This window comes from Plecotus auritus (genome assembly GCF_963455305.1).
Source record: "Plecotus auritus genome assembly, chromosome: X".
Taxonomy (NCBI): domain Eukaryota; kingdom Metazoa; phylum Chordata; class Mammalia; order Chiroptera; family Vespertilionidae; genus Plecotus; species Plecotus auritus.
Genome location: NC_137784.1, coordinates 104,224,713 through 104,249,037, shown reverse-complemented (window position 1 = coordinate 104,249,037; position 24,325 = coordinate 104,224,713). Strand labels below are relative to the sequence as shown.

At 40.0% G+C, this 24,325-nt stretch overlaps 2 protein-coding genes across 2 annotated transcripts in view; one reads left to right on the top strand and one right to left on the bottom strand.

The window, feature by feature from the left end:
* Positions 1 to 24,325, top strand: part of TENM1 (teneurin transmembrane protein 1) — a 1,003,294-nt gene that overhangs the window by 160,473 nt on the left and 818,496 nt on the right. The window lies entirely within an intron of this gene.
* On the bottom strand, positions 12,905 to 15,482 carry LOC308240229 (elongation factor 2-like; the record flags this gene model as incomplete). Its single annotated transcript, XM_080653131.1, is given in 4 exon segments — positions 12,905 to 13,594; positions 13,598 to 14,310; positions 14,313 to 15,234; positions 15,240 to 15,482. Coding segments are annotated over 4 exon segments (2,568 nt in total).

Genomic DNA, 24,325 nt, shown 5'->3' with positions numbered 1-24,325 from the left:
GAGGAGAGAGCCAGCAGCCCAAGTACACTGGAGTGACAGCCTCAAAGAATAAGTCCAATAGATGGTATCAGGCACCCAGCAGGGCCCAAGGGATGCTTGTGCAATTAATTTTCTGTACAAGGATGCCATACTGAGGGGACATGAATTTGGGCTGAAATATAGTCTGCACTTCACTCACTGTTGGCCCTTTGTAGTTATTCTGCCTAGAGATGGCACCTTGTGGTAATTCTTCCAACCAGAGGAGGTATCTTGTTCTAGTTTGCACAAAGGTGCTTGAAAAAGAGTACAGACCTGGTAATCAGTCTGCACTTAGCCTTTGATTCTATTCCCTCTGACTGTATCTTGAAGGGATAAAATCCTTTTACAGAGAACTTGTCCTCTTATAGGGGCTCTGAAGACATAAACTGGTCCCTCTCAGAATGATGCTCTTGGTTCCTGTGATATTGTGCTTTATAAGAAAAATATATATTTGGTCATCCAGGGTTCCTAGCTCAGAGCTTTCAAAACCTTTGGAATTTCCTAAATGCTAAGAGTGGTGAAGGTGTTTTTATGAGGTGGGTTTTGGGTAGCACCTAAGGATGGGGAGCTGGTTGCCAGTCCAGCCAACCACAGGATTAGAGGGTTGGAACTTTCAGTATCTTCCCCCCTGAACAGTTGAATCAATCTCCAATGATTTAATCAATCATGACTATCTAATTAAGCCCCCATAAAACCTCAAAAGGACAGGGTTCAAAGAGCTCCCAAGTTAGCGAACACATGAAAGTACTAGGAGAGTGAGTGACAAGCCTGGAGAGGGCATGGAAGCTCTGTGCTCTTAATCCATGTCTTACTCTATGTATCTCTTCCACCTGGCTGTTCCTGAATTATAAATTTTTTGTAATAAACCAGTGATCTAATAAGTCACATGTTTCGCTGAGTTCTATGAACCACTGTAAAAATTAATTGAACCCAAGGAGGAGGCCATGGGTATATCTTTTTTATAGCCAGTCAGTCAGAAGTACAGGTCACAACTTAGATTTATGACTCGTTTCTGAAGTCCAAGGAGGGCGTCTGTGTAACTCCAGTTTATAGTCCGTAGGTCAGAAGCACTGGTAATAATATACCTGTAAGGTTGACACAGTGGGCAGTGCAATGATTAGTTTCTGTAATCTGATTTGCCGCTCACAAATTTCAAGCTATTTATAATGTAGTGGCATGGGGCATGTCCCCTCTGCAGCTCAAATCCCAGTGGGCCACATTACACCATGGGAGTCACTTCCTCTAAACCCCAGAGGCAGCCATTATATATAAGATGGTTCTCTGAATTCCAGAATTTGCACAAATGTAAGAATCATTTTCAGACAACGCAGACCAGAGGGGTTTTCACCTAGGATAAATATTGTAGGCACGATGACAATTTTTTTAAAAATAGCAAACATATTCATTTCTTTGTCTCAAAACCATTTCTTTCTTTCCACTCTTATATCAAATTTCTTTGAAATTTAATAAAATTCACAGCATATATGACTATTTAAAATCTTACAGAGAGCCAAAATGATGATGTATATGCCTCAAGGGAGAGGGCAGTCTTATGGTACTGAGCCCTCAACCTGTGGATTATGATGCTATGTCTGGGGAGGAAATAGTGTTGGAATTGAATTGAATTATAGGACACCAAACTGGAGTCTGAGTATTGCTGATTCGTGTGGGATACCGAGTCTCAGAAAACCAAAGAGTTATGCAATATTTCTAGAAATGATACAAGGATCAACTTAATGATGTAATGGAAAGAACTGAGAATTTGTAGACAGAAAGCCAAAGATTTTAATCCTAATTTCAACATTTACTAGCTTTGTGTCTTGGTCACATTAATGAAAGATGTGAGATATACATTATCATTTTGGTTCTCTATAACATTTAAAATAGTTATATATGCTATGAATTTTATTAAATTTCAATGAAATTTGGTATATGAGTGGAAAGAAAGATATGGTTTTGAGACAAAGAAATGAATTTGTTTGCTATTTTTAAAGCAAAATTGCCATCGTGTCTACAATATTTATCCTAGGTAAAAATCACCCTTCGTCTGCTTTGATAATAATTCTTATATTTGTGCAAATTCTGGAATTCAGAGAACCATCTTATATATAATGGCTGCCTCTGGGGTTTAGAGGAAGTGACTCCCATGGTGTAATGTGGCCCACTGGGATTTGAGCTGCAGAAGGGACATGTCCCACGCCACTACATTTTGAATAGCTCAAAATTTGAGAGCAGCAAACCAGATCACAGAAACTAGTCTTTGCATTGCCCACTGTGCCAACCTTATAGGTGTATTTCAGAAATTGATTGGTGCCTTACAAAAATCCTATTCTGCTAAGTTTTATTTTTTAAATTTCTCAAGGAAGAGCCCATTGTACATACATACATTTATCAACAATAATATTTCCACATCTATAAGTGACACATTCTAGGGGCAGAGTCAGTGAGCACCAAAGCCCCACTGAAGCAAGTCCTGCCCCATAAGGGTGTCTCCTGCACAGCAGCTCTTCCATTGTAGACACAGCTGGTCCTCACAGCCAATTGACCTGGAGGTCAATTCCTCCCAGCAATACCAACAGCAATCAAGGCTCAACTACAACAAGACTGTGCACACAGCACACAAAGGGGTGCACCAATAGTGTCCACTTCAGGTGATTGGTGAAGCTGAGCCACTGGGCCCTATAGGACACCTACTACACAAGGCCACTCTATCAACTCAAGGAGACTTAGCAGCTATCCAGTACATAGAAACCAACACAGGGAAGCAGTCAAAATGTGGAGACAAAGAAACATGTCACAAATGAAAGAAATGGAAGAAATCAAACTACTGGATATAGAGTTCAAGACCACAGTTATAAGGTTACTCCAGAATCTTCTAGAAATCTTCAAGGAACTTAGTGAGACCTCCAAGGATCTTAGTGAGGATGCCAAAAATATTGAAAAGGACCAGTCAGAAATTAAGCACACACTGACTGAAATAAACAATAATATACAGAGATTCAACAGTGGACTAGAGGATCCCAAGAATCAAGTCAAAGATTTGAAATACGAGGAAACAAAAAACACCCAACTAGAAAAGGAAAAAGAAAAAAGAATCCAAAAATATGAAGATAATGTAAGGAGCCTCTGGGACAACTTCAAGTGTACCAACATCTGAATTATGGGGGTGCCAGAAGAAAAGAGAGAGCAAGATATTGAAAACCTATTAGAAGAAATAATGACAGAAAACTTCCCTTACCTGGTGAAAGAAATAGACTTACAAGTCCAGGAAGCGCAGAGATTCCAAACAAGAGGAATCCAAGAGGACCATACTAAGACACATCATAATTAAAATGCCAAGGGCAAAATACAAAGAGAGAATCTTAAAAGCAGCAAGATCAATTAATATTTGACAAAGGAGGCATGAACATACAATGGAGTCAAGACAGTCTCTTCAATAAATGGTGTTGGGAAAATTGGACAGATACATGCAAAAAAAATGAAACTAGACCACCAACTTACACAATACACAAAAATAAACTAAAATGGATACAGGACTTAAACATAAGACGGGAAACCATAAAAATACTAGAGGAATCCACAGGTAGAGAAATCTCAGACATATGCCAAAGCAATTTCTTCACTGATGCTGCTCCTAGGGCAATGGAAGCTAAAGAGAAAATAAACAAATGGGACTACATCAAAATAAAAAGCTTTTGCACAGCAAAAGAAACCATCAAAAAAAACAACAAGAAAGCCCACTGTATGGGAGAACATATTTGCAAATGTTATCACTGATAAAGGTTTAATCTCCAACATCTACAGGCAACTTATACAACTTAATAAAAGGAAGATAAATGATCCAATAAAAAAATGGGCAATGGGCCTAAATGGAATCTTTTCGAAAGAAGAAAGAAGGAAGGCCAAGAGACACATGAAAACATGCTCAAAGTCACTAATTATCTGAGAGATGCAAATCAAAACGATAATGCGGTACCATCTCACACCTGTCAGAATGGCAATCATCAACAAATCAACAAACAACAAGTGCTGAAGAGCATGCGGAGAAAAAGGAACCCTCGTGCTCTGCTGGTCGGAATGCAGACTGGTGCAGCCACTGTGGAGAACAGTGTGGAGTTTCCTCAAAAAACTAAAAATGGAGCTCCCATTTGACCCAGTGATCCCACTTCTAGGAATATATCCCAAGAAACTAGAAACACCAATCAGAAAGGATATATGCACCCCTATGTTCATAGCAGCACAATTCACCATTCACCATAGCTAAGATTTGGAAACAGCCTAAATGCCCATCAGCAGATGAGTGGATTAGAAAACTATGGTACATCTACACAATGGAATACTACGCTGCTATAAAAAAGAAGGAATTCTTACCATTTGCAGCAGCATGGGTGGACCTGGAGAGCATTATGTTAAGTGAAATAAGCCAGGCAATGAAAGAAAAATACCACATGATCTCACTCATTTATGTTAAATAAAGAACATTATAACCTGATGAACAAAAAGATAGATACAGAGGCAATAAAGCATCAAACAGACTGTCAAATTATAGCAGGAAGGCTGGGGAGTGTTGGGGAGGGAGGGAAATAGATCAAAGGACTTGTATGCCTGCATATAAGCACACCAATGGACACAAGACACTGGGGGGGTGGGATGAGGGCATGCGACAGGGGGTAAGGGAGGTTGGGGGAAGGTCAATGGGGAAAAAAGGATATATATGTACTAATATATGTAATACTTTAAACAATAAAAAATAAGTAAATAAAAATAAAAATATTTTAACCAGAAAAAAAAGCAGCAAGAAAAAAAAAGCCAGTTAGTTACCTACAAGGGAGTACCCATACGACTGTCCCCTGATTTCTCAACAGAAACTATGCAGGTCAGAAGGGAGTGGCAAGAAATATTCAAAGTGATGAAAAGCAAGAATCTACAACCAAGAATACTCTACCCAGCAAAGCTATCATTTAGAATTGAAGGTCAGATAAAGAGCTTCACAGACAAGAAGAAGCTAAAGGAGTTCATCACCACCAAACCAGTATTATATGAAATGCTGAAGGGTATTCTTTAGGAAGAGGAAGAAGAAAAAGGTAAAGATAAAAAAATTATGAAAAACAAAGTGACAACAAATACATATCTATCAATAAGTGAATCTAAAAATCAAATGAATAAAAAATCTGATGAACAGAATAAACTGGTGAATGTAATAGAATCAGGGGCATGGAAAGGGAGCAGACTGACATTTCTTGGGGGGAAAAGGGTGTAATCTGTAGCTTTGAGATGGAATTTTCTGAAGGTATCGATTAAGTCCATCTGATCTAGTGAGTCATTTAGGATTGCTGTTTCTTTGCTGATTTTTTTCTAGAGGATTTATCTAGTGTTGTCAGCTGTATGCTATACTATGATTGTATTGCTGTCAATTTCTCCCTTGATATTTTCCAGAAGTTTGTGTGTGTGTGTGTGTGTGTGTGTGTGTGTATTTGGGTGCTCCTGCATTGGGTGCATATATGTTTACCGGAGTTATATCCTCTTGTATCAATCCCTTTAGAATTATGAAGTGGCCTTCCTTGTCTCTTGTTATGGTCTTCACTTCGAGGTCTATTTTGTCAGATATAAGTATTGCTACCCCAGCTTTTATTATCATTTCCATTTGCGTGGAAGATATTTTTCCATCCCTTCTGTTTCAGTCTGTGTGAGTCCCTTGTTCTGAGGTGGGTCTCTTGTAGACAGCATGTATATGGGTCATGTTTTCTTATCCATGCAGTCACTGGATGTCTTTTGATTGGAGCATTTATTCCATTTACATTTAATTTTATTATTGATAGGTACTTGTTTGTAGCCATTTGTATTCTTCATTCCTGTGTTCCTTCTTCCCTTTCTATTTCTTCTTTTTACAACAGTCCCTTTAGCATTTCTTACATTGCTGGCTTGGTAGTGATAAACTCCCTTAGCCTTTTTTTGTCTGTGAAGCTTCTGATTTTCCCTTCAATTTTGATTGACAGCCTTGCTAGGTAGAATATTCTTGGATTCAGTCCCTTTCTTTACATCAGTTTGTACACTTCATTACATTCCCTTCTGGCCTGATGTGTTTTTGTTGAGAAATCATTTGATAATCTGTTGGGAGATCCTTTGTAGGTAACTCTCCATCTCTCTCTTTTAGCCTTTAAATTTCTGTCTTTGTTGTTAACGTTTGCCATTTTAATTACAACATCTCTTGGTGTGGGTCTTTTTGAGTTCATCTTGTTTTGGACTCTGTGCTTGTGTGACTTTTCTTTCCCATCTCAGGGATGTTTTCTGTCATTATTTCTTCAAATAGATTCTCTAATCCTTGCTGCTCTTCTTGGCCTTCTGGCACCCCTATTATATGTATGTTCCTTTATTTCATGTTGTCCCAAAACTCCCTTAGGCTCTCCTCTTGCTTTTTAATTTTTTTCTCTAATTACTGTTTGAATTGGGCTTTTTTCTCTACCTTATCTTCTAAATTACTAATTAGGTCCTCTGCTTCTCCTTGGGTACTGTTGAAACTTTCCATCATGTTTTTGATTGTAGCTATATCATATTTGATTTCCTCCTGATTCTTGTATATGTTGTTGATTTTCTCATCCATCCAGTTTATGAACTGTATGACCATTACTCTGAATTATTTTTCTGACATATAGGATGCCTCCATTTCATTTAGCCCCTTTTTTGGTGATTCCTTTCCTTTGGCAATTGTTTCATTGTCTCCCCATTTTTGCTATCATTAGATGGTCCCAGTGCTGAGTTTCAGGGGCCTGAGCTGTGTGCATCAGGAGCGTCATTTAACCCAAGTGCCACTGAAGAGCTCTGGCATTGAGATGCGTGGCTGCCTGGGGTTGGCGGGAGCTGCATGTGCCGAGAATCAGAGTCCCCGTGTGTGCGTGTGCTGAGAATCAGAATCCCCTCATGTGTGTGCAGAGAATCAGAGTCACTGGCGCTTGGTGCGGCTTTATGCGTGCTGAGAATCAGAGTCTCCATGTGCACGCACTGAGAATCAGAGTCCCTGTGTGCATGCGCTGAGAATTAGAGTCACTGGCACTGGGTGAGGCCTTGTGCGTGTGCCGAGAATCAGAGTCATTGCATGTGTGCGCTGAGAGTCTGAATCACTGGCGCTTGGTGGAGCCTCATGTGTGCGCCAAGAATTAGAGTCCCGGCCCACGCACACAGAGAATCCGCATCATGGGCCTGCTAGGGGACCGGGTTGCTTGGCCACCCTCTGTCAGCGGCAGGCCTGCCTGCACACCGAGGGTCTCACAGGCCCTATGCCACTGCAGCACACCACCAGGAGGGGGATGAGCTCTGTGACTCACAGGAATCTGCAGCTGGGATGACTGGAGTCTCGGTGTCCGTGGGTTTGCAACTGTGTTATCAGGTCTTTGTCCAGAGTGGCTGTAGGGTCCTAGTTTGCGTCTGAGGCCAGTATGGGTGGTGGTGAGATTGGGTTTCCCTTCACAGCAGTTCTGCCCTTCAAGATGGCGTGGTTTGTATGCCTGCGCTGGCTGCTCAGGAATCTATCCTTATTATTCTTACTAGCTCCATGAATATCGTGATAAGCCCTCCAGAAAATGATTTCCTTTTATGTAAATATTTTAGTAAATAACATTGAATCAGAGAATATTGTGTGTATTGTTTGCTACTCAGTTTTATAATTTGATCTGTTATTGACATATTTAATTCTTTTCCATATCTATTTTTTGTTATTTTCCTGTGAGACCCCATATTAATTTGTGGTTTACAAATTTTTACTTCTGTGGAGCAGTGTATTGCATATGGACCATAGGATTAAGCTTTATACAGAAATTGTTTTTCTAGCATTTGCATTCTTGAAAATTACATCTGCTGTTGGATTTTGCTTTCCTGAAGAGTATTGTCTTTATTATGACCTTTATAATGTGTCTTGAGTATTTTTTATATTGTTGCTTCAATGTTAAATTAGTTCCACAACTTTTTTGGTTCCTATGAAGTCTAAAGAGCTTTAATTACAAAGCAATATTGGTTAAAATAATAATCTCATAATGCAAAATAGACTTAATCAAGTTTAATATGATCTTTCCCCTTCCTTTTCTTGATTGAATAGCTTCCTTTTGCTGGGTTCCTTAGATTGAAAAGCTAGTTAAGCAGGGAATCATATTTGTTTGGTAGATTGGTTGTGTTGTCATAATCTAGTGAGTTATGATTTGATATGTGCTTTGATTAAAGAAATTTATATACAAGGGCAAGGCATGATTTCAATAGTTGGTAGGGCTTATTTAAATTTTTTTCTATTTTAATGCCTGTATCTTTCTATTCAAAAGATCCAATTGACAGATACTGGTATAAATATATCCCGAGCCAAAATTTTTTTTAACCATCCATTGTCCTAATGACCACAAAATCATCCGTTTCTTCTCTTAGAAACACTATTCATGGCTTCACATTAGATGCAAAGGAAGTACTTTCTCTTCTATATGATCTCATTGTAGATGATGGGTTCCCTAGCTGATAAATTTCATCTTATGAACTTACAATGTGAATGAACAGTGGGCTAGTCTTCCTGATCCCTAAAAGGCCTTATTGATATTCTGTCTACCTGGGGGTAGGTTTCTGGCTACCTGCCCTATAGTCTCCTATGGGTCAGTTTTCCTGACACCCTGGTGTTATTTGCCTACCTGTTCTCCTGTTAGTTGACTATACTACAATTTGAAGTTTCCAAACTTACTGAGCTCTCAAGCATTTCTTTTCCTATTTATTTATTTATTTATTTATTTATTTATTGGTTAATCCTCACCCATGGATATTTTTCCATTGATTATGGAAGGGAGGGGGAGAGACAGAGAGAGAAAAAAACAAGGATTTGAGAGAGACACATCAATTAATTGCCTCCCACACATGCCCTGACTGCGGGCTGGGGGATTGAGCCTCCCTCCAATGTCGTGATCTTGAGTAGATGGAACCTGAGACCCTTCAGTCTGTGTGCTGGCACTCTATCCACTAAGCAAAACTGGCTAGGGCAGCTCTCACCATTTTTAAGACAGTCTTTTTTATCTCATCATAGGTCACAGTAAACTTCTTTCTGTTTCACTCAATAGCTCTCTCCAGCCATATACTTCTCCCCCCCCGCAGTAGATGATTAGACCTCCTAATTTCACTAAGAATATGGAGTTTATCAAGCATGAACTCTCTTAAATTTCTTCATCACTACATTTAAAATATTGTCAAGCATTTTTCTCCTTCCCTCTTGTGTTTGAGTAATAAGCCATTTTATCAGTGTTTTTCTCCTGTCCTTTTGCTTTTTAGTTTCTTGGTACAAGTACCATAATTGAGGCTGTCATCAATTGTCATCTTCTAACTATCATTGTCTCTAGTTGTGTCCCCCAACCCACCAATCCATTCTTCACAGCGATTTACTATTCTAATCATGTCATTCCTCTGTTTCAGACTCTTCATTGCCTTAAGACTAAAATCTAAAATATTTAACTGAATGAACAAAGTCCTTCCTAATCTGGCATGTTATAATCCCACTTTTCACCATTCCCTTTGCTGCAGTCATAGTCACTGTTTCCCGACCATACCATGTAATTTTATATCTTCGTGCTCTGCCTATGTAGTGATCTCTGTTCCCTTTTCCTAGAATGGCTTATCCACCTTCTGGACATGGTGAACTCCTACTTATTCTACAAGCCCTAGTTGAAATATTGCCTCCATGTGAAGCCTTTTTCAGTCCACCCCTAGGCAGCATTCATTGGCTTATTTTCCATGGCTCCCTTTGCATACTTCTATTATAGTATCTCTATATTCCCTTGCAATGAACTGTTTATATGCCTTTCTATCCTTACTAGTCTGGTAAGCATCATGTCTTAATTATCATTGTTTTGTAAGCTTCTAGTGTAGTACCTCACATGCAGTGGGTATTCCATATTGTTGAATGAGTAAATGGAAGAATGACAAGTGAGTAGCACAGATTTCAGTATGGATAGTTAGGCATAACTTGAAGCCCTAAACTCAAGACACTTGGAAAGATAAACAGCATTACAGCAAAACTGGGAGATGACATGGATAGTGGCAGAGATAATCAGTGGATCACTAAAGTCATACACTAGCTGAGGCTTTTAAAAATATTTTTATTGATTTCAGAGAGGAAGGGAAAGGGGAGAGAGAAAGAGAGAGAGAGAGAGAGAGAAAGAGAGAGAGAGAGAGAGAGAGAGAGAGAGAGAGAGAGAGAGAGAGAGAGAAACATCAATGATGAGAGAATCATTGATTGATTGGCTGCCTCCTACACACCTCCCATTGGGGATCCAGCCCATAACCTGGGCATGTGCCCTGACCAGGAATTGAACCATGACCTCCTGGTTCATAGTTTGATGCTCAATCACTGAGCCACGCCAGTTTGGCACTAGCTGAGGCTTTTGTATTGTAGTGGGGAAGTAGAGGAAGCAGAGATAGAAAGAAAAGTAGAAAAGCAGAATGAATGGGTAACAGTAATGGGTTTCCTCTCCATCACATGAAACACACACACACACACACACACACACACACACACACACACCTCTAGATTTCCTCTCTGACACCTATAATGAATCATCTTACATGAATATAGAAAGTCAGTATCTTATTTCTCTCCAAAAGTAGTTTCCCAAAAGGCCATGGGCACCAACTGACTGTGGTGTTCCATGAATGGCCCTCCCTGTGCTCTTCCAAGGCAGAAACACCAAAGGGAGGATAGTTCAACTTCCTTTCTTCCTCATCTATTACTATCTTCGGACTCCTCCTATTTAGTTTGATATCCCATACAATGTGCCACATATTTTTATTCTCTTAAAAGGCTTTAAATAGATCTAATTACCCTCTAAGAGGTATGTATGACATAAATTTAAATTATTAGCTTCTAATAAAAAATGTTGATTATCATTTATTCATTAACTCAGCAATCAATTATGAGCACCTACTGTGTGCCATGCCACAGAATACTAAGAAAGATGTTCATCATGCCCTCACGGGATGGTATATTCTCATATACTAATTTAAATGCTACAGTCCCCCTGCTTTTTAATTTTAGGTAGTTTTTTGAGTTTTGTTATCAGTCACATATAAGGATGAGTAAAGTTACGTGGTACTAACCAGTAATTTTAGACCCAACAATCTTAAAATGATCTGATTGCAGGTAACTGCAGGACAATTTTGACAAAATAGGATCTAATAAAATAATTCATTTTTCCACCCAGTTTGGTAAAACCATAATGGAGGTATCCCGAACAGTGAGGATGACCTTGAAAATTTATGAACCTTCTCTGGAGATCTTCATAAGAGATCAATACCTCACTAAAATGTTATAGACAATCAAAAACTTGGATCAGTTCCTTTAAAACTCTATGATCCCATGATTAGAATCTGTGCTAATCATAGGATATCACAGATTCTAGGACAAACCTCTATTCAGCTCTGGATCCATTTTTTGACATCTCATTTAGGAAAGTGAACTACAGTAAGCAGTCTTTGGGCTATTTTGGAATACAGTGAGTCCTCTTTACATCACTGTTGATGGGGAAAGAACTGTGTTATGTTAAGATTTTACTGTCTATAGGTATTTTTGAAGCTATAGTTTGACTTAGGTTTTATCATTTTCTGTTCTAATGAGCTCTGCTTTTACATTGACTTTAGATAAAGTGGATTTGATATTAGGAAATACTTGTCTGGTGTTGGCTTTATACCTATTTTCCCCAAGAGATCAATTTTTCCTTTTTTCACTATAATCCCCTAATTTTCCTGACCTCTTTGCTGTTTTAAAAAATAATCTTAAAAAGTTAATAGATTATTTTTAGAACTATTTTAGGTTTAGAGAAAAATGAAGCAGGTAGTGCAAAGATTGGCCATATCCCCTCTGCCTAGAATTTCCCCTATTATTAATGTCTTGCATTATTATGGTACATTTGTTAAAATTAATGAACTAATATTGATTCATTATTATTTTTAGCCTTTACTTTTGTATTTTAAAGTAATACATGTACATCATTTAAGAGGTCACGTAGTATTGCAAGGTTGGTGTAAAAAATACCACTATATGCTCTCTCCCCCTCACTCCCTCACCGCAGGCAGCCTCTTTTAAATCTTTCAGCAATTATTTACTTTCATATATATTATGCTGCTATTTATTGACATTTCAGTTTTTTTTCACCACCATAATCAAATTTATTATTCCAACGGCACTAATACAGCTTTGAGGTGCTCATGGTGACATTGCACAAAATTTCCTGCCTTCTAGCTTCTGTCCAAACAGAAATGTCTATCTGTTTGTTCTTTCCCCCTTTCTGGGGGAAAATCCACTGTGGACCATTTACCCAAATAAACCTCTTAATGCGTTTTAATTCTTCTTCTTTTTATTTTGGACATTTGAGTTTTCCTCAGGAATGGAAAGAAGTGTTGGGTGTCCCATTCCACCTCCCCCACCAGCCAAATAAGACCCTGTAGCCAGGGCATTTCTGTTGCCTCTGAAATCTTGAAATAAATATAGAAAGAAACAGCATCAAGTGTTCATGTTGAGCGATGGCACAGAGTGGCCCCAGAACCAGCCAGGTGAGTGGCACTGTGTCTGGACACTCTCAAGATGTTGTGGAGAATGAGGGCTTGTTGTGGTTGGTCATGAGCCAGTGAGGGGGGTGGCACCTGGGTGGCTGCAGGAAGGGCAACCTACAATTTGTCCAGGAAGTTGTCCAGAGCTGGGATGCCTTCCTTTAGGCCAGTGGTCGGCAGACTCATTAGTCGACAGAGCCAAATATCAACAATACAACGATTGAAATTTCTTTTGAGAACCGAAAACCGACTTCTGCGCATGGGCCACGAAGTTTCAATCGCACTGTACGTGCACGTCCGCACGTGGTATTTTGTGGAAGAGCCACACTCAAGGGGCCAAAGAGCTGCATGTGGCTCGCGAGCCGCAGTTTGCCGACCACTGCTTTAGGCCTTTGCGCTTACGTGTCTCGGCCACCACCTGGCTGGGGCGGCTGGTGTTGTCAAAGGGGTCTCCAGGCGGGATCTGCCAGTGGTCAAACACACACTGCGGAAAAGCCTGGCCACCTGTGTTGGATCTCAGATCGGCGGTGAAGCCAAAGGACTCATTGACAGGCAGGTAGGCCTTCACAACAAACATGGCGGTGCCAGCCACCTGGGTCTCCTCAAAGACATGGCCCCACTTCCTGTTCAGGACTCTGTAGATACCACCAACCACTTGCTCTGGACACTGGATTTCCACAAGGTAGATGGGCTCCATGAGTCGGGGCTGGGCAGTTAGCACGCTGGTGTAGAGGCAGCGCAGGGCTGTAGGGATGATCTGGCCACCCCCTCGGAGGATAGCATCAGCATGCAGTGTTACATCATGGACATCAAAGCGTACACCATGCATGTTCTCTTCACACAGTGCCCCCTTTTTTGTGGCCCACTGGAAGCCAGCCACTGTGCTGTCCTTGATCTCGTTGAGATACTGCACACCCTTGGTGATGTCAGTAAGGATATTGGGCCCAGTGCCATCAGGCCCAAAGCACCAGATCTTGCATGCCTCAGCCACATCCCACTCATACTTCTCAGCCAGGTATCAGGCCCACTGCTTGAGCTCCTGGCGGGCAGACACTTCACCCTTGTCAATGTCCTCAGCCAGGCCATCAGGAAAGGGCCGTGCCTTCATGTACAATCGATTGTGCTTATTGGGAGACTTGGACAGACAGAGCACATTCGACTCCTCGCTAACTGTCTCATGATAGGAGACAACAGGATCGGATTTCTTGATGGGAATGCAGGCGTGGTCCTCCTCCAGATCTTTCAGGCAGATCTCCAGGTGCAGCTCACCAGCCTCAGCAATGATGTGCTCCCCCGACTCCTCAATGATGCACTGCACCATAGGGTCTGATTTGGCCAGCCGCTTTAAGCCCTCCACCAGCTTGGGCAGGTCAGCCGGGTTTTTGGCAACCCTGATGACGGGGCTCATGCTGAACTTCATCACCCACATGTTGTGGGCATGCTCAAAGGTGGTGATGGTGCCTGTTTTCACAAGGAACTGGTCCACACCCACCAAGCCCACAATGTTCCCGCAAGGCACGTCCTCGATGGGCTCCACATAATGGCCCATCATCAAGATTGTTTTCTGGATTGGCTTCAGGTACAGGTCCTCCTTCTTCCCTGGTGTGTAGTTAGCACCCATGATCCTGACCTTCAGGCCGGTGGACACCAGCCCTGAGAAGACTCGATCAAAGGCATAGAACCGGCCTTTGTCAGAGGTCGGCACCATTTTGGAAATGTACATCATAAGGGGTCTTTGGGGTCACAGCTTTTAATGCCCATGGCTGCCTCATCGTTGGGGGGGCCCTCATACAGGAGCTCACAGCGGTACTTCTGAGCTGTCAAGGGGGAGGGCAGATGGATGGTGATCATCTGCAGCAGGGCATCGCCAGCGGGCAACCAGCAGAGCATCACAGCCTTCAGAAGTGGTTTGCCTTCTTTGTCCTTATCTTCACTGTCCAACTTGATGTCCAGTTTTTCAATCAATTTTGCTGTCCCCTCTTTCTTGAAATTCATGATAGCATCAAATACCTTGAAGATGGGGTCCAGGATAAGCTGGCAGAATGTCCGTGGCAGCTTCTTGCCATCAGGGCTTGTGGTGGACTTGCTGAATTTACCATTGGCTGGATCAAAGTACCGGTCACCCCACAGCTTCTTCATCATGTCCTCTACTTTCTTGGCCCGCTCAGCAGGCCCCAGCTGGCCCTCATCCTTGGCGGCAAATTTGGCCACATACATCTCTGCAAACTGCTTCAGAGTGAAGGCCCAACCATGGAGACCAGACCCGAAGCCAACAGTCCCCAGGACAGGGTCAATCATGATGTTGCCCATGGGGCCACTCTCGCCCTCTCCATAGGTGGAGATGATGACATTGACGTTCTCCACAATGCGCTGGAAAGTCTGATAGAGCTCCTCAGGCTCCAGCTGCAGCTCAAGCAGAGCCCGGTCCATCTTGTTCATCATCAGCACAGGCTTGATGCGCTCTGCAATGGCCTGCCTCAGCACTGTCTCTGTCTGCACACACACACCAGACACACAGTCCACTACCACCAAGGCACCATCAGTGACACGGAGGGCAGCTGTCACCTCTGAGTGAAAGTCCACATGCCCAAGAGAGTCAATGAGATTGATAAGGAAACCAGAACCATCCTTGCTCTGCTTGACGAAGTTTAAGTCATTTCTGAGAGCTCGTAGAAGAGGGAGATGGCCGTTGACTTGATGGTGATGCAACGCTCCTGCTCATCCTTCCGGCTGTCAGTGAAGCAGGTCTCCCCAGCCCGGGCAGAGGTGATGATACCAGCCTTACACACCAGGGAGTCCATCAGCGTGGACTTGCCATGGTCCACGTGAGCGATCACAGACATGTTCCGTATATTGGCCTTCTTGTCCATGATGGCCCAGATCTGATGTACTGTGAAGTTCATCATGGTGGGGGTTGGCGGTGGATTCTCCCAGGTAGATCCAAGAGAAGGGAATCGCGCCGAAGATGCGGCGATGCGGGTGGAAGAGCAACATTTCAGTTTTTATAGTTTATTTAGATTTCCTTAGTTTCTATCTGATGACCTTTTCCCATTCTAGAATCCTATCCAGATTACCACATTACACTTAGTTGTCATGTTTCCCCAGGCTCCTCTTGGCTGTAACTGTTTCTCAGATTCTGTTTTTGACTTTGGCAATTGTGAGGAATTTAGGTCTGCTATTTTGTAGAATGGCCCCCTTTGGAATGTGTCTTATGTTTTCCTTATGATTACACTGGGGTTATGGTTTTTGGAAAAAGACCACAGAGGTGAATAAAATGCCATTTTCTTCACAAAATATCAAGGGTACATATTATCATCATGATTTATCATTGTTGATATTGGCCTTGGATCACCGAGATAGTGTTTGTTAGGTTTCTCCACTGTCCCCCTTTCTATACTGTACTCTTTGGAAGGAAGTCATTATGTGCAGACACATTAATGAGTAGGAGCTAGACTCCACTTCCTTAAAGGCAGAATATCTACATAAATCATTTGGAATATTGCATAGGAGATTCACATCTTTTTCCCATTCATTTATTTAGTCAATCATTCATTTGTATCAGTATGAACTTGTGGATATTTGTTTTATATTTTGGGTTGTAATCCGACACTGATTTATTTTGTGGCTCAAATTGTACCAGCTTTGGCCATTAGGAGATATTTCACTTGGTTCCTATGTCTGACCTACCTCCATCAATGTAGGTTGTTGTTTTTTAAGCATTTATTTGTTTTTTGTAAAAATGGGATGCTTCTGCTTTTCATTCCGTTTCATTTTGTATATTTACTTCTTTGCTTGTAATCCCAGTGATCTTCATAGAAGCTGCTAGAAGGTCACAGATGACCAGCAAAGGCTGATTATTGGTTTAGAAAAATAGTGACCTCACACCTTTACTAGTTTCTTATCTGTGACTTCAGATTGTAGGTAAAAAGAATTCTTATGTTTCATATTGCTTTGCCCAAAATTTTAACTGTTTTCTTTATTAGAAAATTGGTGTGATGATGACTTTCATAGATGTGTACAAAGCCTTCTGTGGATTTTAGATTCATTGAATCAACTTGCATCTTTAGAAGAAAGTAGCTGATATATGTGAAAAGATTTCTGCGTCCTCATATTCATTTCAACGTAATTTACAATAACTAAGACATAGAAACAACCTAAGTGTCCATTGATGGGTGAGTGGATAAAGAAATCGTGGCATATGCACACAATGGAATATTAGTTGGCCATAAAAAGAATGATATCTTGCCATTTCTTGCAATATGGATGGGTCTTGAGGTTATCATACTAAGTGAAATAAGTTAGATAAAGGAAGACAAATATTGTATGATCTCTTTTATATATGGAATCTAAAAATAAAACAACACAAAAATAAAACAGAAACAAAACCCAAGGTCATAGAAACAGAGAACAGATTGATGGTTTCAAGAGGCAGAGGGTAGGGTGGGAGTCACAGAAATGGGTGAACATTTTTTTTTTAGTTTAAAAAGTAATAAATGGTATGCATAATTCATTTTTTAAAAGATGAAGCTATCTTATCTGTTTGTGTCCAGATATCATAGGCAGTATTTATAATTAATGAGTTAGAAGAGATTGCTTTTCTATATAAATCTAGAAGCCTGGTGCACGAAATTCATGATGGTGCGGGGGGTCCCCTCAGCCCGGCCTGTGCCCTCTTGCAGTCCGGGAACCCTCAGGGAATGTCTGACTGGTGGCTTAGGCTGTCAGTTGGACATCCTTAGTGCTGCCACGGAGGTGGGAGAGGCTCCCGCCACCACTGCTGCACTCACCAGCCGTGAATCTGGCTTCTGGCTGAGCCATGCTCCCTCTGTGGGAGTGCACTGACCACCAAGGGGCAGCTCTTGCATTGAGCATCTGCCCCCTGGTGGTCAGTGCACATCATAGTGACCCGTCATTCTGCCATTCGGTCGATTTGCATATTAGCCTTTTATTATATAGGATATTGAAATTATGACTTATTATTTATTGAAAAGTTATATCCTAATACTAGCATAATGGAAAACAATGAACATTGAATATGATAAGTAGAATAAAGCCTTATCAGTTTATATACACTCCCTATGTATACAGATTTTGTTACTTACATGTAAGTGACATTAGAGGTACTCTCGAAAGGTCTGTCAGCATTTTCATTATAAACCTGCTTTTCAAGGGCATATAACATCTCCTCTAAAATTTCATTTGGGATTTAAACTTACCAAACACAATTGAATACTGTGAAAATTTCTTTTGAAAATTTAATCAGAATCATTGTTTTTGTCCTAGTGCTTTGACTTGTGTGATAGCTACTTCCTTGCTTCCTGTGTCTTGATAAATGGTTTCTCTCTCATCTGAGAATGATGACTGTTGAATGAGAACATGGCCTTAAATTCTCTGAGTTTGATGGGTGGTATGTAATATCATAACTCTTTGATTCTACGGCGGACAACTTCCAGAAGAGAATAGGTTTCCTAAATGACAGTGTTTCCTCTCTTTTTTTGTAATGGTCTATTAATGTAGTCCCTATGGGTTACGCTATACTTCTCTGTTGATGTACCAGCAATAACCAGTTAGAAATTATAAATATGAAAAAAGAGTTTATTGGTAATATTTAACAATAAAAAAATTCAAATTCTAAGAACAATTTAAATAAGAAAACCATATGGCCTGCATTTTTAAAAAAACTATCAATTTTTCTGGAGAAACAAAGTAAAATTTGAATAAATGAAGAGATACACCATATTTTTGGCTAGGATATCTGAATATTTAGAATATATAAGTTTTTCCAGCTTAATTGATTTATAGGTTTATTGGTATAGGAAATTCAAAATTAATTTATAGGTTCTATATAAATTTAATAAGATTTCTGTTTACTTTTAATATAATGGTTCTGAAATTTATTTTGGAAGAATAAGCAGAATTTAATAGTTAAAATATTTTTAAAACATCAACAAGAGATATTAAAATGCACCAGAGTGATAATAATTACTAGTATGGTCAAGGTTTTAAGAATGGAGAGGTGAATACAATGAACTAGATGATGGCCTTGAAATAATACTTCTTAAAAATATTTTTATTGATTTGAGGGAGGAAAGGAGAAAGAGGGAGAGATAGAAACATCAATGGTGAGAGAGAATCATTGATTGGCTGCCTCCTACATGCCCCACACTGGGGATTGAGTCGGCAACCCTGCATATGCCCTGACGGGGAATAGAACCATGACCTCTTGGTTCATAGGCCGGCGCTCAACCACTGAGCCACCGTGGTTGCGCTTACTTTTTATTATAAAAGAAACATAAAAAACAATGGAGATATAATCATTTGATAAATACTTCTTGGAAAATTGGCTGTTTGGAAGGTGAGGGAATTTACCATAAATTCTCAGGTTAGAGCCACACTTCACACCATATGCCTAAATAAATTTTTGAAACATTTAAGAGTTAAATCTTCAAAAAGTTTAAAAATAGAAGCAAATAGAATTCACTATTTAACTGATTTTATGATGCAAAGAAATCATAGAAGAAAAGGATTTAAATCTATAACAACCAATATTTTTTCTTAAAAAGATCATTAGAATAAAATGGCAAATTATAAACATGGAATATATATATATATATATATATATATATATATATATATATATATATATAGAAAGCCTAATGTCTGTAATATATAAATATCTTTTATAAATTAATAAGAAAAGGATAAACACCCCTATAGGAAAATGGCAAAGATATGACTAGGAAATGAAAAGGAATGTAAATGGACAATAAACATTTGGAAAATACAAATGCAAATTGAAAGTAGGGTTTGTTGTTATTGATCATATTCACAGAGATTATAAATAAATTCTTGTGAAGATGCTGTGATAAAGACATGCTTATAGACTTCTATAGGAGTATAAATTTGTTGAATCTTTTCTGGAATACAAATGGCAATACATGTATGTACAAAGATCCTTAAAAAGCTATTAAGCTTTAACCCAGAAATCTTGTATCTAGAGAACAATCAAGAGAAAATAATCAGGATGTGTACAGATATATGCAAGGCCAATAATTTTTATTATTACTAGTAATGATAAAAGACTGAAAAATCTAAATGACAGCAAGATGGAAACATTATGGTACATCTATTATGATAGAATAATGTACAGGTATTTACAACTATATTGCATAAACAATTACAGTTGTCATTTGAGTAGGTAACTTTTTTCTCCCCCTGTACATTTCACCCCTGAGACTGATCAACTTAAAAGATTGGCATTGGGATCAATGAAACTTTACAGAATTTCCAAAACTCTAGACAGTCAACTGTTCACTGGTTTGTGGTGGATCTTTTGGCCTGGATCAGGATAGCTCTTTTGCTCTTTTATAGGTACCAGATTACACTTGCGAGCTGCTTAGTTACCTAACCCTGAAAAGACCTCCAAAAGGTTGTCCCAGTAATGAACTCAGCTTCTGTTCACAAGTAGGCACATCAAAAGGTTGACCATTTACTTTCCTAAAACTCTTTTTACTGCTGGTTCAGGACTATCTACTGGTTGTTCACCCATATTTCAATTGTTCCTTTGCTCTCTCCCTAATATGATGGTGGAGGTACCATATAGGTCTCTCAAACAATTCTGCCATTCAAAATGACTGTGCTTTGGGTTAAGACATTTAACCCATCATGAAAGAGAATTACCAACTTGAGATTTGGGGTAATAGAGACCCCAGCTCTGCTACTATTTAGTGACTTTGGGTAAATGACTTAACCTCTCTGAGCTTTAGTTGTTATTGTTTAAGAGACAAAATATATATAAAACACTTAGTTCATTGCCTGGGATATAGTAGACAATTAAAATGGTCCCTGTTGTTATTACTATTATGTATTAGGGCCTGCAGGAGACCAATGAATTTTTAATGAAAATACTGATGCTTTTACAAAAATATACTTCATTATTAGTAGTAATAGCTGGTCCTATCAGGACAGAATATCAGGTGAGCTGTCAGTCTAAGTACTGAAGATATAAAGGAAAGAAGTAACTCTCAGGAAATGCTCCTTAAGCAAGTGGCACTTAAAGATCATGCTTCATCGCCTTTCCATCCCAGCACAGTTCCCAGTAGGTTGTAATGCTCAGTCAAGATTTGTTGAATAGATGGCTGGCTGGCTGAGGTGTGACAATCAAAGCCCCTGGTAGCTAGAGTCATGTGAAGGAATCTAGTGCCCCTGTGTCTGGAGAAGAGAGGATATAAATATGGGGGAAAAGAAGGGACAGGTGAGACAAAGGGCGATGGGAGGATATGAAAAGATACCACCCAACTTTTTTAGCTACAATCCTCCTATCCTCTATGATGTTTTCACAGTCAACTAAAACCAACCGGGAACATACAGGAAGAAAGGAAAACTACTATTGTCTCACTGATGGACCTGAGAATCCTCTCCTTGACTTCCACCCTCCTAATGAAAATTGGTAAGGAGATGACAAGGCAGAGGCTACTCTAGTAGTCTGTGGGGATCCAGAATCTAGGCTAACAGAGCAACAGGGCTATGGCCACAGTGGCCTATTATCTGAGACTTAAGTAGGAACACATGATCTGATGAAAGATTCCTTCCCTTAATATGTGAATGAATTCATGGTGACAATTTCACAAATACATATACTATATCTCCTTTAATGAATTGCAATCACTGGAAATAAAATTCTGTGAAATTAGAGCTGTTACAAAAGTTAGAAGCATATGGTTGCCATGGTTTTTGGCATCTTTTAAAATACAAGGATTTGGGTGGGTTTGGAAAACTTTGATAATCTCTTAAATATCTCTCTCTCACACACACACACACACACACACACACACACACACACACACACACACACACACTTATTGTAGGAGGTCCTGTCAGGAGGATTTTAGGCTGCTAGATTTTTCCATAGTCCAGACCAGGGTACAAAAGTCCAGGTAGGGCACATTGAACTTCAGAGGTAGTAGAGGAGTGGGGACCAATATATGTGGAGTTAAATAGACTGATGAAGGTAAAAAAAATGCAATCTTGATAGACCCCAGGAATTCAGGAATTAAAAATAGGTCAAGAAGGGAGGATTTGGCTTTTACGGGATTGGAGTATGGTAATTCTTTATGCTTTGTAAATAAACCAAGAAGTAGATACATTTGTTCAGTGGGAAACTGTGGTGCGGTGTTTCTTCCTTTTCCACGTCCCGCACGGAAAGGGAGAAAGACAGGTTCCTGAGGGGAGAGCTGGGGGTTAAGAAATTAGAGAAAGAAAGAGACAAGAGACAGAAGTAGATTCAAGCTGGGTGCTGGGTGGCTTCCTATCCTCTGATAGACAGTCACCCTCACCTCAGACAACACAGCATATTTATTGGTTTCCAAAAGGGATTTTATGATAAAAAGGAGTTTCGGGTGTGCCCAAATCCTATTCATCAGGATCTGAGTAAGCTCCTTATTTTGGGTGGGTTAAGGTCCTTTTTGTTCCTCATTCCAAGTACATGGAATCAGTACTGATAACAGGATTCTGCCAGTGCCCTTGGGCTCAGCTGAATAAGAATTAAAAAGGTATCCATGTGCCTTCCCAGATGGCGCTCTACATCTCCTCCATTTTAATTTTTTAAAAGAAATCTTGCATTTATAAACATATAAGAACAAAAAATGTTTAGGTCCCAATTTCAATGTTCAAAAGTTCCGAGTCCAAATTTTAATGTCCAACAGTTCTGAGTCCAAGTATCAATGTCCAAAAGTTCCAAGTGTACATGTCAGCAATGACATCTGGATGGTGGTCAAATGGTGGCAATGCAGGCCCGACCTCTGGTTTGGTCCTGGGCAACCTGCAGCGACAGCTGCTGACTGCTAGCATGGAAAGGCATCGTCAGCGTCCTCCATATCTGGACCGCCTCTCCTCTTGTCTTCATGGCTGAATTATTTCCTGCTAATTCCTCTCTGTTGCAGGAATCCACATGGTCCTGGAGTTTTTTTCTGAAAATATACAAACATATTCTCGACCAAAAGTTAATAAAGGTGTATTTTCTATAAATTTGACTTGGGATCCTTTTTATTTTTGCCCAAATAATTTTCCTTTGGCTTATTTTGACACCATGTGTGTTTTTCATGGGTGTCTTGCTGTTAGCATAACAAATGAAAATTAATTTTCAAAGTAAAAATTTTTCTAGATGTAATTTACTTACAAGGTATTTTTCCTTACATAATATTACTCCACTATCCCCCCTTTTTTGATTTAATTATTAGGAGCCTTTTGGAAAATATATAATGCAGTCTTGATAACTTTAAATTTTAATTTTTTGCACAAAAATATGACTGCTTTAGGTTCATTGCATGTTAAGCAATTTTACCATGAAATGAACTACAAATAGAAATTTTGATTAATACTTTAGGAACAGCCTTTTGTACAATTAGATTTTCTTGAATATTCCCTTATTTCATTTAGCCAATTTAAATTAATCTGAAAACTTGACTATTTTACTGTCAAATTTAATACTTTAACAACAATTTTAGTTAATGGAAAGGATTATATGCATCCTTGAGAAAGCCCTGAGCACTCCTGGATTTAGGCTAGATTTAGATATAGGGCAGCTGCCATCAACCACTTCTGTGTTGCCTGGGTCTCAGTCTTAGCTGGGCCAAGTCTCTTGTTGCCTGGGTCCCAATCTGAGCTGGGCATGGGAAGCACGAAGCAGCCATGGGGCAGGAGACCTCCCTCAGAAGGGGCGAGTGTTCAAGCCCCTGTAATGTTGGGGGGGGTGAGGATCTGTGCCACACCTCTGTTGACCCCCAAGTTCTCTCCTGATGGCCCCCTGCGACTGTGCCTGTCTTAGGTTGCCCCTCCCTTGAGGAGTCTTACCCGTCATTGACTAACCAGCCATCCTCCGGGGCCAGGCAGGGTGATGTAAGGTTCAGTTCTGTCTCCTTGGTAGCCTATGCCCCTATGGCCTCCATGCCCAGCACCTGCCTTGGGATCCCCCCACTGGTGGGGGGCCCCGGCATTAATCATATATCTTGGGGAACCCAGGTTTCTTCTCCAGGGAGGGCCCAGCTCACATCATTGTGCGAGAGACAGATCTATGGTACCATCCAACATGAGGTTTCAACCTCAGAATGAACTGAAACTCAAGCAACAGCTGTGGGCAATTGAATTGTGAGAAGAGGGTTCCTTTTGACAAAAAGGGCCAATACAGAATGCTCAAGTACCTTCCCAAGGTGCCTTTCACACAGTGGAAGGAATTGAATCCTTTCATGTCCCTTTTAAATTGCTGCCAAAAATTAAAAAAAAATTAGATTTTTAAGTTTGTTTGGATTAATTGTACAATATGCTGTTTGTAAAATATCAAAAATTATAATGACATTGTAGACTAATACCATGCAATTTCAAGTATATTAGATGTTTTAAAAGAATTTCTTTTAAGAAATTTTCTTGTATTACTCTGGGCCCTTGGAGCTTTACAAGAATCATCTCTGTTAAGGCCTTGAAATTTTAACATGGAAAAAAACCATCAAACAAATATTTATATTCATATATGATTTACTAGTTTTTGCATCCGCCATTCATATGCAAACTTGTTATCTACTTCCTGCTGGTTGCTTGCCTCAGGGTGGGAATTTCAAAAGGGGCTGCTTAAAAGGCCTTGGGAAACTAGCTTTAATTTGTCTCCCAGTTCATCTTCGCCATCTTTAAAGCTAAAATCTCTAGGGTTTTTATTCTGTACACAGAAAAGTGTCAAGCCCAGCTCAAAAACTATGCG